The 16,060-nt window shown below is 43.1% G+C and overlaps 1 protein-coding gene across 6 annotated transcripts in view; it reads left to right on the top strand.

Annotated features, from left to right (window-relative positions):
- SEPTIN11 (septin 11) overlaps window positions 1-16,060 on the top strand; it is a 72,473-nt gene that overhangs the window by 22,357 nt on the left and 34,056 nt on the right. For all 6 annotated transcript variants that reach the window (XM_083367190.1, XM_083367187.1, XM_083367185.1 and 3 more), the window contains exons 4-6: window positions 3,805-3,966; window positions 10,461-10,557; window positions 12,449-12,617. In XM_083367190.1, the coding sequence (XP_083223316.1) occupies window positions 3,805-3,966; window positions 10,461-10,557; window positions 12,449-12,617 (428 nt within the window). The remainder of the gene's footprint in view (window positions 1-3,804; window positions 3,967-10,460; window positions 10,558-12,448; window positions 12,618-16,060) is intronic.

The following is a 16,060-nucleotide window of genomic DNA, read 5'->3' as shown; positions in this document are numbered from 1 at the left end:
TATGAAATAAATTTAAACTTAGCACACAAACTTTCATGCAGTTGAACAATCCTTGGAATTCACTTTCACAGCGATTCTTATCTCCTTCCTTTAAAATAGTTGCTAATAGTTTATAAGGCATATAATATTTCCTGTATAAATATGCTAAAGAGAGAGGAAATAGGAAATTGTGCTACTGTTTGTTTTATTTGCAGCTGTCCTCTGCACAACTACTGTAGTTGTCGACTTATGACCACAGTTGAATCCAAAGTTTCTGTTGCTAAGCGAGACATTTGTTAAGTGAGTTTTGCCCCATTTTATGACCTTTCTTGCCACTTTTAATAAGCGAATCCCTGCAGTTGTTACGTTAGTAACACGGTGGTTAAGTGAATCTGGCTTCCCCATTGACTTTGCTTGTCAGAAGGTCGTAAAAAGGGGATCACCTGATCGCCGGACACTGCAACTATCATAAATATAAGTCAGATACAATCATCCAAATTTTGATCGTGTGACCACAGAGATGCCACAACGGTCGTAAGTGTGAAAAACGGTCATAAGTCACTTTTTCCAGTGACATTGTAACTTTGATGAGTCACTAAATGATATGTTTTAAGTTGAGGACTATCTATACTCTGAAATGCAAATTACCAGATCTTATTTTATTTGCTGCCAGTATTGGAATTTTTTTAGGAAAAATGACTAGGCTAAAAATGAAAAAAACACTTTTTGTTCCGAAAAGTGTTAAAAATTTAAAGGGTGTCCGATAGGATCCTGGTTCATTTTGTTGTGTAAATTGCACCAACCAAATTTGACAGGTTGACTGTGCAACCTTGGTGGAGCAGTGGGCTAATGCCTCCTTAAGTAACACCAGCTGCCTGCAATTAGTGCAGGTTCGCATCCCACCAGGCTCAAGGTTGACTCAGCCTTCCATCCTTCCCAGGTAGGTAAAATGAGGACCCAGATTGTTGGGGGCAATAAGCTGACTTTGTAATAATGCCGCTTGGGGTGTGTGTGAAAGCCCTAATAAGCAGGCAGATACATAGAATGAAGACTACTGCTAAGCTTGTAAGCCGCCCTGAGTCTTCGGAGAAGGGCGGGATATAAATGGAATAAAAATAAAAATAAATAAATAAAACTAAGTAGGTAATTGACGCAAATAAATTAAGAACATAAAAATCTACCAGGAGCCTTATAGGGCTAAAAGTCTAATATCAATCAATCAGTTAGTCCAGCGGTTTTTTTTTAAATTATACAATAATCAGATAGCTGTAATAAGGAAGCTCACAAACAGGATGGGCAGGTGTCACAAACAAATTCTTGAATTAATATACCATGCAAACTCTAAAGTCCTTTTCACAGGCAAAATCTTCAATTAATATACCATGCGACCTCTAAAATTAGTAACTTCACTCAAGTCTTTGGCTTCGATGGGTCTACCCTCCCCTGAATTTTGGTCTGTCTGATTTTGCTGATATTTTCTATTCCTTGTTTTTAGTATTGTATAATTTTATTGGGTTCTTTTCTGTATTTTTACTTGTGAACTATCTAGAGCAGGGGTGTCAAACTCAATTTCATTGAGGGCCGCATCAGCATTGCGGTTGCCCTCAGGGGGCCGGGTGGGTGTGGCCTGGGTGGGCATGGCCTACTGGGTGGGCGTGGCTAGAGTGCGCATGGCCTACTGGGTGGACGTGGCCAGCTCTACATCGTTCGCATCAAGGGTGCCTATGGGGGCCTGGGCAGGAGTGGGACAGATCTGGGGGTCTCTGGCGGAAGGAGGGTCTCTGGGCCAGGGCCAAGGCAGTGGGGGCCGTTCCCTCACTGTTTCCAGGATGGCTTCGCGGGCCACATGAAACCACTTCGCAGGCCGGATCTGACCCCCGGGCCTTGAGTTTAACATGTCTGATCTAGAGCCACTGGGAGTCGAGCAGTGTGCAAATTTAATCAGTCGGTTTAACCAATCAACATTTGATAGCACCATCCTCTCTGAATTTGTCCACTTATTCACTAAAAACATCTAAACACTAGTGGTCGTTGCCACACCCAATGGCAGCAAATTCCAACTTGGATATTTGATATATAAAGAAAGAAGTCCTGAGTCATTGCGTAATTGCTTTTGGTGACGATCCCAAGTTTTAATATAGCAAGAAAGGGACAGAAATCTCTCCTGACCAACTTTTCATGCCATGGATGATTTTAAGAGTAAACCCCGCTACCACGTTTTCCCTTGCTAACATTCTTTTAAAGCAAGAAATCCGCAGACTCTTCATTTGGTAGCCCCTTTTTGTAGTTTTTCAGCTGTGTGGCATTTTTTTCCTTGAGATCGGAAAATGAGAATCAATCTCCAAGTGCAATTCGGCCACAGATTTATACAGAGACATAAATCCTACACTGGTAGTTTATTTTCCTAGCGTGAAGTTTGCCCTTTTAAAATGTAGCTGTGCGCTAATTACTTCCACTCCAGCGGAGACAGCAGTTCAGAATAACATGAAGCGTGTATCTTGGATGGTAACTTAAGAGTGGAAGAGAGATTTGATTCACAAAAGGATCACTCTGTTGTTCAGTTCAGTCAAAGCAAGCGGGACAAAAATTGGGGCACAAAGATAATAATAATAATAATAATAATAATAATAATAATAATAATAATAATAATAATAATAATAAGAAGAAGAAGAAGAAGAAGAAGAAGAAGAAGAAGAAGAAGAAGAAGAAGAAGAAGAAGAAGAAGTTGGAAGGGACCTTGGAGGTCATCTAGTCCAACCCCCTGCTAAGGCAGGAAACCCTATACCATTTCAGACAAATGGCTGTCCACTCTCTTTCTTAAAAACTTCCAGTGTTGGAGCCTTCACCACTTCTGGAGGCAGGTTAATTGTTCTAACTGTCAGGAAATTTCTCCTTAGTTCTAGTATTAGTATTTAGTATTTTAGTATTTATTATATTTGTATACCACCCTTCTCCCGAAGGACTCAGGGCGGTGAACAGGGCACATATAAAAATACAGAATACAAAAATTAAAAAAGAATTAAATAGGAGCCCAGTTGCAACCAGCTGATTGCATTTTGGCTGCTCGGCTGTCAACCCACATTGACAGTTGTTTGCAGTGTCCTTTGGTCACATGACCACGAATTGCAATGTGTTTTCCCGAAAGCTCATGTTTTACTTCTGGCGACCAGCCAAAATACAATGGATTCGCTTAATGAGGACAATAAATTCGCTTAATAGCCACGGCGATTCGCTTAATGACCAGTATTTTTTAAAAATGGTAAAATCAGGTTGGTCACGTGATGACCCATTTAACGATCGGCATGACTTACAGCCATCATTCTGGGCTCAATTACAGTGGTAAATTGAAGATGACCATGATCTACCTACCTAAGGGTGAGGGGTTACATGATAGCAGTGTTCCAATATCTCAGGGGCTGCCACAAAGAAGAGGGAGCCAGGCTGTTCTCCAGAGCACCTGAAAGGTGGACAAGAAGCAATGGATGGAAACTAGTCAAGGAGAGAAGCAACCTAGAACTAAGGAGAAATTTCCTGACAGTTAGAACAATTAACCAGTGGAACAGCCTGCCTCCAGAAGTGGTGAATGCTCCAACACTGGAAGTTTTTAAGAAGAGACTGGACAGCCATTTGTCTGAAATGGTATAGGGTTTCCTGCCTTAGCAGGGGGTTGGACTAGATGACCTCCAAGGTCCCTTCCAACTTTATTATTATTATTATTACTACCTGTATTTTATTTTATTTTTTATGTGCTCATTAGGGTAGCTTTCCTTCCTTCTTCTGCCATCCCCAGGAACTGATGCAGCGCAATCATCCTTTGTTTTGCAGGTGAACATCATCCCAATCATAGCCAAGGCTGACACCATTGCGAAGAACGAGTTACATAAATTCAAAAGCAAAATCATGAGTGAGTTGGTCAGCAACGGGGTCCAGATCTATCAGTTTCCCACGGACGAAGAAACAGTGGCTGAGATTAACGCCACCATGAGTGTAAGTCTTAACTTCCTTTTCATCTTCCAAACGTACCTTTGGATACATCAGAGCTCTTCAAACGTGGCCCCTTTATGACTTGTGGACTTCAACTCCCAGAATTCCTCAGCCGGCGTAGCTGGCTGAGGAATTCTGGGAGTTGAAGTCCACAAGTCAATAAAAAGCCAAGGTTGAAGACCCCTGGGAGGTGTGTGTTTGTGTGTGTGTGTGTGTGTGTGTGTGTGTGTATGCACCTCGTCGACCCAAATATGGGCGAAATCTTTTTCCTGTATCAGCCCAAACTAGGGCCGCAGCAGTCGCAACTGTGACAATTGTTTGTATTAAATAAATTTGGATTGCTGACAAAGAATTAAAGGGTGGGGGGAGGCAAAGCAGCCCAGGTTCAAATCTCAGAAGGGTGTGGCTGACTAATGAGAGCAGAGAAGCTTGAAATAGCTACATCAGTCTCCCTTTAATTCTTTGTCAGCAATCCAAATTTATTTAACTCACACAGACACGCTTCTGAAGCCAATACACCTTGAATTTTACACATTCTGTCCGTGTTCATGTGTATAAACAAGGCTCATGAGGAGCCTTGGTGGAGCAGTGGGCTAATGCCTCCTTAAGTAACACCAGCTGCCTGCAATCAGTGCAGGTTCGAGTCCCACCAGGCTCAAGGTTGACTCAGCCTTCCATCCTTCCCAGGTAGGTAAAATGAGGAGCCAGATTGTTGGGGGCAATTAAGCTGACTTTGTAATAATGCCGCTTGGGGTGTGTGTGAAAGCCCTAATAAGCAGGCATATACATAGAATGAAGGCTACTGCTAAGCTTGTAAGCCGCCCTGAGTCTTCGGAGAAGGGCGGGATATAAATGGAATTAAAATAAAAAAAAATAAACTGAAGGAGCACAGTGAAAAACTGGGGCTAAACTTACATGTAAAGAAGACCAAACTAAATACAGCAGGTGCAAGAACCAGATTTAAACTTGACAGTGAAGTTATCAAACACGGCTTCTGCCTTTCAGCATCAACCATCAACAGAAAAGAGAGAAAGCAGCCACAAAATACACCAGAGGCGGAATCATTATTAATTCACTGAGTCTTAATTCACTGAAGATTTACTATTTGACCATGTGGACCTATCATTTGGCCAGTCTGTGGAGGGAGGGAGTTCAAGTCCTTGGCTTACAACCGTTCATTTAGTTGACTATTTGAAGTTACGACAGACTGGACAACAGTGGTTTATGACTGTTTTTCACACGAGCATGGCAGCATCCCCATGGTCACGTGATCGAAATTTGGATGCTTGCCAAGTGACTCATATTTACGACGGTTGCAGTGTCCCGGGGTCATGTGGTCCCCTTTTGTGACCTTCTGACGAGCAAAATCAGTGCAGAAACCAGATTCGCTGAACAGCTGTGCTACTAACTTCACAGCTGCAGTGATTCACTTAACAACGCTGGCAGGAAAGTTCATAAAACGGAGCAAAACTCACTTCACCACTGTCTTGCTTAGCCGTGAAAATTTTGGGCTCGGCTTTAGTCGTAAGTCGAGGACCACCTGTTAACGACCTTTCCTTCAGTTGCTCCGAAGGACATAGTAGCAAAGCAGCTGAAATGTACAAAGGCGAAACCTGAACGAATAAGGTGAAGTTTTGGTTACCTGAAAGAGATACTTTGAAATTGGTTCGGATCATGTACTTTCATGTTGTACAGCAGGAAAGTTGGTACTTGCGTAGGGAGACTTGAGAGCAGGCAAGAAGACCACAAAAATTTTGAAGATCATATAGGAGCCGTGACCAGGGGGGCTTTTGCCCAGGTTCGACTGGTGCGCCAGTTGCGACCCTACCTGGACCGAGATGCCCTACGCACAGTCACTCATGCGCTCGTGACCTCCCGTTTAGACTACTGCAACGCTCTCTACATGGGGCTGCCCTTGAGGACCACCCAGAGGCTTCAGCTGGTGCAGAATGCGGCCGCGCGAGTCGTGATGGGGGGTCTCCCGATACTCCCACGTAACACCTCTACTTCGCGAGCTGCATTGGCTTCCGGTTGCCCTCCGGGTGAGATTCAAGGTGCTGGTGATGACCTATAAAGCCCTAAATGGCTTGGGTCTGGGATATTTGAGGGAACACCTGCTGCCGGCATCAAGCTCCCTTCATCCAGTGCGCTCCCACAGGGAGGGTCTTCTCAGGGTGCCGCCGGTTAAAGATTGCCGGCGGGTAACACCCAGGGGGAGGGCCTTCTCAGTGGGCGCGCCTGCCCTTTGGAACCAGCTGCCCGCGGAGCTTAGGACTGCCCCCGACCTCCGTTCATTCCGCCGGGACCTGAAGACCTGGCTCTTCGAGCTCTCTGGCCCAGGCTGAGAATTTTTTAATTTTTAATTTTAACTGGGTTTTTATTTTTTCTCAGGGTTTCATTTAATCTTTTTAAATTTGTTTTTAACTTTTGTATTGATTTTCTTTTAAATATCCTGTAAACCGCCCTGATTCCTTCGGGAAAGGGCGGTATATAAATCTAAATAAATAAATAAAAATACCAGTTGCAATTATCCCATGGATTGTGGGCCAAAGTTTTGACCCACCCATATACTCCGTTCTTAACCCAGCTTATGAAAATGGATACGGCTGCCAACTTGCTCAAAATAGAAACCGGTTCAGAATCGAAAGGGAACTTGGAAGACTCTCCAGAGATGGAAAGACACAAATGTCACTTCATCTGCATTTGGGGTTTCTGTTCGAAATATACAATATCCTAGAAGGGGAGAAAAAAAATCCCAAATATATACTTTATGGCTTCCCTGGCAAAGCTGGAGCTGTCACATCATCTTTCGCTGGAGATTCACACGTTGTTTACTGCAAATTCCCAAACCTCCAGTGTGGTTTTGAGGTTTTGGTTTGAAGCTTAAGAAACGGAGGAAATTAATTGTAGACCAGATCAGGCTTTGAGGAGTGTGTATGAGAAAGAGAGAGAGAAAGTGTGTGTGTGTGTAATTCAAAACTGCAGCAAGGAATTAATTGCGTGTTTTAAAAAAAATATCAGTGGCTTTGGGCCAAATCTAATCCTCTGGGTGTTGTCACAAACCTTTCTAATTAAATATATATTAATATGTGTGTGTGTGTGTGTGTGTGTGTGTGTGTGTGTGTGTGTGTGTATTCTTGCCAAAGAGGTCAGAGAGTGTTCACATAAAGAATAATAGATTCAATGAAAGTTTTCAGAAAACAGTCAAAATTTTATATAAAGTGACAATCAAAGTGAAACCTCTTTAAAAGGCAGCATGGTTCTGCAGCAGCAGTTCTCTTTCATTATGCAAGTGAACGGACGTGTCGAAATCGTGAGTTAAAAAATAGACAATGTGGAGGCCAGGTGTGGTGCATGATGCATCATTGGGAAGGTCCTTGCACATTTTATTTTGCTTAATGTATCCCGCCTTTTATTATTTTCACAAACAACTCATGCAAGTGGAGTCCCACCCAGACCCCTCCCAAATCATGCGCGTTAGTAATCTATGTGGTAATGGAATATAAAAGACCTGAAGACTGGTTGGGTCCCTCTTTTCTGCAATATTAATAAAATGACAACCAAGAAAAACACGGTCTGAGCCATGCAAACTTTGCTACTGACGTTTGCAAGAAGCCGCCCAAAGGTTTTAAATCAAGCCATCTTTGGCACTTCCAATCATATGACATACAGACTGCAACTTATATATGCTTACAATTTCTAGGGCTCCTGTTTTTGTGGCTGAGTTGTGACTTTTGACAAATACTGTGCCTTATATATTGCAGGTGCTTTTCTCTGTTTCACCTTTCATTTCCTTCCTTCCTTCCTTCCTTCCTTCCTTCCTTCCTTCCTTCCTTCCTTCCTTCCTTCCTTCCTTCCTCCTCTCTCTTTCTCATACATATACATGCAGCTTCAACTTACTGCCGATCTGTGGATACTCCCTCAAATATTGCATTGGCTAACTGGTTTAAGGACCTTGGAACGCAGACAGAGTCTGTCGCTTTTTATTACATCCTCTTTTCCTTCCTCTTTTAGTAGAAGGCTATAAAATGGGGTGTGGTGTGGGCCAAGCCTTGACTTCCTTCAATTCACCATAACCCACTTCCTAGGAAACGTCAACACTCCCTTGTATTATAGACTGTCAGAGCTTAAATTGAACAAGCGTGTTCCGAAGCATTATAGAAGAGCAAGCCATGAGGTCTGAACTATTTAAAAATGTAATCTTCATCACCATGCCTTTTTCTGGGGCCAGATGTTGCTTGGTTTATTTTGAAGGAGAGCAGATGAAGAAGCTTGTGCTTGCCCACTGCTTATAAAGTTGAGCCGAAGTATTCAGTAACCCTATTTCCCGACGGTAATTTCCATGATAATTTAGGGCTATGTGAAAGTTTTGTGGAATGAAGGGTGCATAATAAAGAAAGGAGATTTTATTTTTTTTTTTACAAGAAAGAAGAATTTCTTTGGGTAGGGCGTTGGGAGGGCTCACATGATTTATGCTATAGATCTTAATTTGAATATTCTTAGGAAAAGATGTTATTCTTGCTGTCATTCTCTGAAGCACAGAATAATAAAAAGTATAGTTTCTCACTGCCTCGGGAATCCGCTTCTTAAAAATGGTCAACAGTCATTTTAAACCAGCAAAGATCGCTTGAAAGTGCTTGATCGTTGCTGGTTGAAACATTTTCAGGCCATTTTTCATTCTTGTGCCTCTCCCCATGCAACTGATCATGGGTGGTGTGTGCTGTAATTAACTCTCTCCAGATATTGTTGCATAATGCAATTAGGGTTGTAATGAACTCCGGAGAAGAAGCTGTTTTGATCTCAAGCCTTCTGTCACTGATACTCACCCCCTTCAAAGACTACAGCTGTATTCCGGAGATGCTTTAACCCTCAAAAAGCCAGCACAGCGTTTTGAATGTTGCCTTTTTCTCCACCCAGCTCTTTCTTAAAGAAAACTGTTTTTGGCAGGAGAACACAAAGCCATCGTGTTTGCTCTGGGTGGTGTGCAAAACTTTGAGCGACTTCAAATTCAACACGCCACGCTTTTAAGTCTGAGACCGTTCATTAGGTTGCAGAATGCCCTCTTTCATTCCCAAAATAATAATAAACAGCTGCCTCAAACCTGGGATTGCTATTTTGAACCTTTAAAACAAATGTTTTAAAGTAAAAGTGAGATTTTTTTTCTCCCCCTACCAAATAACAAAGTTGGAAGGGACCTCGGAGGTCTTCTAGTACAACCCCCCGCTCAATCAGGAGACCCTTTGCCCGTGGTGGCAAACCTATGGCACACGTGCCATAGGTGGCTAGTAGAGCCCTCTTTGTGGGCACGCGTGCCGTTGCCCCAGTCCTAGGCCTTCAGCTGAGTTTTATACAACCTTTTTGCTTTAGGCCTGCGCCACCATGTGCAAAAAAAAGAGAGGTTCAATCAATCAATTTTAACTTCTCACGGGGAGAAAAAAGATCTCGCAAAGTTGGAATTGATTGAACTTTTTAGTCCCACCCAGTCTGCCGTTACCACCACAGCCACGCCCACCCAATGGGCCATACCCACCCAATGGGCCACACCCACCCGGCACCCGACGATACCTAAGTGGGTTTTGGGTTGCAGTTTGGGCACTCGGTCTCTAAAAGGTTCGCCATCACTGCCCTATGCCATTTCAGACAAATGGGTGTCTAATCTCTTCTTTAAAACATCCAGTGGTGACCCAGCCATTAGGAATATCTGCCCCAGACTAATAACTTTGGGTTGTCCTATATTCATTTTAATTGGACTCAGTGGTTAAAGACACTGAGCTTCTCAGCTGGAAAGCCGACAGTCCTAGTTCAAGACCTGGGCACTGCGAGATGGGACGAGTTCCCGTTCCTTGCCCCAGCTCCTGCCCACCCAGCAGTTCAAAAGCACGCAAATGTGAGTAGATAAATAGGTACCACTTCAACAAGAAAATAACAGTGTTCCATGTGCCTCGGCATATAGTCACGCTGGCCACATGGCCACCGACATATCTTCAGACAAGGTTGGCTCCCTTGGCTAAGAAACGGAAGGATGGGCACTGTCCCATAGAGCCGGACATGACTGGATAGGGCAAACCTTTACTTTTATACCCACTTTAAATTTTCCCAAACTAGATGAGATCATCTCGCCTGGATTCGGAGAGTCTCGAAAGATCCAAAACTTAATGTCTGGATGGAGGAGTGGGCCAAGGTCAGGAAAGGAGACTGAATCCTGGGATAGTGTCTGGTTGGAAGGAAATGAATCGCTTGGCTTTTCAGAACTGAGTTGGGCTCCTTCTGATAGCTAAGTGGCATCGCTCAAGAGTGGCACAGAATCGGCCCCGGCAAGAAGGGCACCTTTCATAACCCCTGTGAGGTCTTTGGTGCTCTCCAAAGCTTGGTTGTTTTCTTGCAGACATTTCATTACCCACCTAGGTAACAATATCCATCCAAGAAGGGAGTGGGCTTTGCTCTGATTCAGGCTGTTTTTGGAATACCTGACCTGTCTTATGTCACTTTAATTGCAGGTCCATCTCCCATTTGCCGTGGTTGGCAGCACCGAAGAAGTGAAGATTGGCAATAAAATGGCCAAGGCTAGACAATATCCATGGGGAGTGGTCCAAGGTATGCTGATGGGAGCAGATAAATCTCTAAAGGAGAAGATTTGTAGCTCAGGGGTTGAAATGAGGGGTCCTTGGTGCTCTCTGAGCTTGGTTTTTTTTTCCTTGCAGATGTTTTATTACCCAAACTAGGTAACATTGGGACGCGGTGGCTCAGTGGGTTAGGACACTGAGCTTGTTGATCAAATGGTCGGCAGTTTGGTGGGTCGAATCCCGAGTGCCGTGTAGCAGAGTGAGCACCTGTTACTCGTCCCAGCTTCTGCCAACCTAGCAGTTCGAAAGCACGTAAAAATGCAAGTAGGGACCATTACGGTGGGAAGGTAACAGCGTTCCGTGCGCCTTTGGCGTCTAGTCATGCCGGCCACATGACCACGGAGACGTCCTCGGACAAGCGCTGGCTCTTCGGCTTTGAAACAGAGATGAGCACCGGCCCCTAGAGTTGGAAACGACTAGCACGCATGTGCGGGGGAACCGTTACCTACCGTTACCGTTAGGTAACATTATCAGCACAGATGATGTCACCTAGTTTGGGTAATGAAACATCTGCAGGAAAGCAACCAAGTTCAGAGAGCACCATGAAACCCGCAGATAATCTTCATATGTTTTATATCAATGGTGCAAAAAAAAAATTTAAATTAGGATTGGCAGGTGTCAGCTACAGAAGCAATTTCTTGAGCCAGCAGGAAACCAAAACAACAAGATGTGAAGATTGTGGCTGAGATCTGGAGAACTGTGTCTGATGGTTACCAAGAAAGTCTGTCCCTGCAGATTTCAGTAATAGCGCGTGGGGGTGGGGGTGTTCTAATGAGATTCTGATGAGATTATTTTGCCTTTATTGTTAATGAAAGAATTATTAATTGAGATGAATCTAAATTCAGTAAAATAAGGTGAATCTTTAGTACGTTAATCATGAGGGACACAAATGTAGTACATTTATATCTGAATAATAGAAGAGATTGACCAATCAATCTAGCTCAGGGGTGTCAAACTCAATTTCACTGAGGGCCGCATCAGCATGGTGGTTGCCCTCAGGGGGCCGGGTGGGTATGGCCTGGGTGGGCGTGGCCTACTGGGTGGGTGTGGCTAGAGTGCATATGGCCTACTGGGTGGGCGTGGCCAACTCTACATCGTTCGCATCAAGGGTGCCTACCGGGGCCTGGGCAGGAGTGGGACAGATCTGAGGGTCTCTGGCAGAAGGAGGGTCTCTGGGCCAGGGCCAAGGCAGTGGGGGCCGTTCCCTCACTGTTTCCAGGATGGCTTCGCGGGCCACATGAAAGCACTTCGCGGGCCGGATCCGGCCCCCAGGCCTTGTGTTTGACATGTCTGATCTAGCTCATTGTCCCAAAGATGCTTTTTTCCCAAAGGCAACCGGACTTTGCTTTTCTTGAAGACATTTCGCTTCTCATCCAAGAAGCTTCTTCAGTTAAGACTGAATTGAGGAAGGAAGGAAGGAAGGAAGGAAGGAAGGAAGGAAGGAAGGAAGGAAGGAAGGAAGGAAGGAAGGAAGGAAGGAAGGAGAGAGAGAGAGAAAGAAAGAAAGTCCAGTTACCTTTTGAAAAAGCATCTTTGGGGATGACTGAGAATCTTTATATATATAAATCCAGTACATTATGAATTCTCAAAATATTCTTTAGTCATTTCAACATCTGTAAAGCAAAAGGATTCTTCTACCTCCGCAGCTGTTGATTACTAGAATAATGGAAATCAAAACAATTTAAGCTTTTAGAAAAAACTTTTTTTGGAGTAATGGAGAAATTAAGGAGATATTGTGGCAATAAATCCTGGTTTCGATATTTTTGATGAAAAATTTAAAAAGTGTTAGGGAAACAAAAAAATAAAATCAGGTTTCTGCCGTATTTTTTATTTACATTTTCACATTTTCATGAATTTCATAGTTGAAAATGAAAACCACTGTGATTTTGTAAAGTTGCGTGAAATGCTGATCAGAGTCAACATGGAAGACCTGAGAGAGCAAACTCATAGTCGGCATTATGAGCTCTACCGCCGTTGCAAACTGGAAGAAATGGGGTTCAAAGATACGGATCCTGACAGCAAGCCTTTCAGGTAAGGACAGAGCAGGTGAGCTTCCAGACTCGGAAAGAATGGAATGGAACAGAATGGAGTGGAATGGAAAGGAATGAAATAGAACAGAGTGGAACAGAATGGAATAGGATAGAACAGAATAGAATAGAATTCTTTATTGGCCAAGCGTGGCTGGACACACAAGGAATTTGTCTCCGGTGCATAAGCTCTCAGTGTACATACAGGCAACAGGTGATAAATCATGATCATAAACAAGATAAAATACATTCATCATAAATCATAAGATGCAACACTTAAGTGATAGTCATAGAATACTGGCTAAGCAAACAACATAAGTCATAGTAGGATACTAAAAATGATATAAATTGTAAGATACCAACAACAAAGTTATAGTCATAAGATAAGGATAGGTAATAGGAAAGATGAGGCGAATAACAGTAATGCAGCTTTACTAAGTAGCTTGACAGTGTTGTAGGAATTAGTTGTTAAGCAAACGGACGGCATGGCGGAGAACACTGTCCTTGTGCCTAGTTGTTTTGGTGTGCAATGCGCCGCAGCATCGTCTTAAGGGAAGAAGTTGAAGTCGTTCATGTCCAGGATGAGATTCAAGGTACTAGTAATGGTGTTTAAAGCCCTACATGGCAGGGGTCCGGAGTACCTTAGGGAACACCTGCTGCCGGCATCAACTTCCTTCCACCCTGTGCGTTCCCACAGAGAGGGCCTCCTCAGGGTGCCACCGGTCAGAGAATGTAGATTGGTGGCCCCCAGGGGGAGATCTTTCTCTGTGGGTGCCCCAGAATTATGGAACCAGCTACCAGTTGAGCTCCGGACGGCGCCCGATCTCCGCTCCTTCCGCCGCGACCTAAAAACATACTTGTTCGAACAAGCCGGCCTGGCCTGAGGGGGGATTGGGGGGGGGTTTATTATTATTTTATTGGGGTTTTTTATTATGTATTAATTGTTCTTTTAACGGGCATGTATTTAATTACTTTTAACTTTTGTAATTTTGTATTTTATTCTTGCCCTGTACACCGCCCTGAGTCCTTCGGGAGAAGGGCGGTATAGAAATATTAATAAATTAAATTAAATTAAATTAAATGTGAGGGATCTGTAGATATTTTCACAGCCCTCTTCCTTGCTCGTGCAGTATACGCGTCCTCAGTGGAAGGCAGGCTGGTTGCAATTGTTTTTTTCCTGCAGTTCTAACTATCTGTTGAGGTCTGTGGCTGTCTTGTTTGGTTGCCAATCCAAACCAGACAGTTATAGATGTGCTAATGACAGACTCAATAATTCCTTTTAGAACGGTATCAGCAGCTCCTTGGGCAGTCTTGAGCTTTTTGAGTTGGCACAGGAAGAACGTTCTTTGTTGTGCTTTTTTGATGACATTTTTTGATGTTAGGTGTCCATTTTAAATCTCGAGATACTATAGAACCTAGAACAGGCATGTCAAACTCGCAACGACACATGGCGTCGCGTGACATCTCACAACTTTCCCCCCCCATCGCCGGCAATGGGGTAGGCACGGTTTCGGTGTGACGCATCTGGCCCGCAGGCCGGCAGTTTGACATCCCTGACCTAGAAACTTTTTTTTATATATATATAAATTTTATCCCCAAATCCCCCCCACCCCAAACCCGCCCATTTCCCCCCCCCCCACTTCCCAGAGCTAAATACAGGATTATAGTTATAATAATCATATTCTAAATAAAAATTATGCATAATATACAATTAACCAAATTCATAATGTGCTTTAACTCCCCTTTAACATAACTACATACAAAGTACCAATAACAATATCCCACTAAAATCTACTCATAAGCTAAATGGAACTTTTTAGTCCCATATTTGTTCTGAATATAATCTATCCATCTCCTCCAAACTGAAATATATCTTTCCTGTGAATGATCTTTCAAGTAAGCAGAAATCTTAGACATTTCTGCAAGATTCGAAACTTTAAACACCCATTTTTCTATAGTAGGCAAACTATCCTTCTTCCAATATTGTCCCACCAGTAACCGTGCTGCTGTTATCATATTCAACATCAAATTAGTTTCTTTAACATCACAATCTACAACAATGCCCAATAAAAACAATTGCGGGGAAAACTTTATCTTTCTCTTAAAAATCTTTTGAATGTTCCACCAAATTTTGATCCAAAAAGCTTTTATATTTCTACAAGTCCACCACATGTGAAAATAGGTAGCTTCTAAACTACCACATCTCCAACATTTAGACTGTAAATTAGGATACATGTTAGACAACTTCTTGGGATCCAGATGCCATCTATAAAACATTTTATAAATATTTTCTCTTAAGTTTTGAGCCTGAGTAAATTTAACATTTCTAACCCAAATTATCTCCCAAGCGTCGTTCGTTCGCCTGACCTAGAAACTTGAATGTCTCTACTGTTGATAACTGTGTTGCCTGGTATTGTAAGAGGGTGTAGAAGTTTGATGTGTTGCTGGAGCAGTAAACCTTCTCATCTAAGGAGTTCAGAGCCAATCCAGGCTAGCAGCTCAGAGAATCCAAATCGCCCTATTTTAATCATCGCCTTCAATAATTTAAGGCTCAGATGCTCTGAACAGAAGTTGGAGAGCGCAACTAGTTAGTGTTCGTTTAGGCTGAATGAATTTTGCACCACCCTGATTTGCTGTGTGCAGCAGTGGCAACTGCAGTGGAATTTTATACTCTAGAACGTGAGGTTTTTGGTGGTAAAAATCTGTCATTCCCCCCACATCGATATCCTTTCGTTTTCATGGCTACGTTTTGCACTTTTCTTTCTGCTACAGTGAAACGGCTTGCGATATTTTGCACCAGATTTTAACACTGAGAATAAGGGGTGCCAGATCCCTGCTCCCCTGTCTCTTCACACTGAATACACAATTTGTTTCTGCAATGCATATTTTCCATTTGATGCATCGGGCGAATGAACGAAAGGGTTCAAGTTAAGATTGGCTTTCCCGGCACTTTTCTAAGAAATACTGTAGAATTTCTTTTTTACAGAATGGTTACAGGTAGTCCTGGACCTACAACCACTCATTTAGAGACTGTTTGAAGTTACAACAGCAGTGAAAAAAGTGAGTTATAACCGGTCCTCTCACTTACAACCATTGCAGCATCCCCATGGTTGAGTGATCAAAATTCAAGGTCCCGGGATCACCATTTGTAACCTTTCCAGCAGCATCCTACGGGCAAAATCAATGGGGGGGGAGCCAGATTTGCTTAAAAACTACACGATTCACTTAACAACTGCAGTGATTTGCTTAACAACCGGGGCAAAAAAACCCTCATAAAATGAAGTCCAATTCACTTAACAACTGCCTTGCCTAGCAATGGAAATCTGGGGCTTAATTGTGATAGTAAGTCAAGAATTACCTATGTGAGATATGTAAGTACTGTTTGGGTACTTACTGAGTACAGGAAGGGAGGGAGGGAAGGAAGGAAGGAAGGAAGGAAGGTAGGTA

Source organism: Vipera ursinii (assembly GCF_947247035.1).
Source record: "Vipera ursinii genome assembly, chromosome: 7".
Lineage (NCBI taxonomy): Eukaryota > Metazoa > Chordata > Lepidosauria > Squamata > Viperidae > Vipera > Vipera ursinii.
This window is presented reverse-complemented; position numbering and strand designations above follow the sequence as displayed.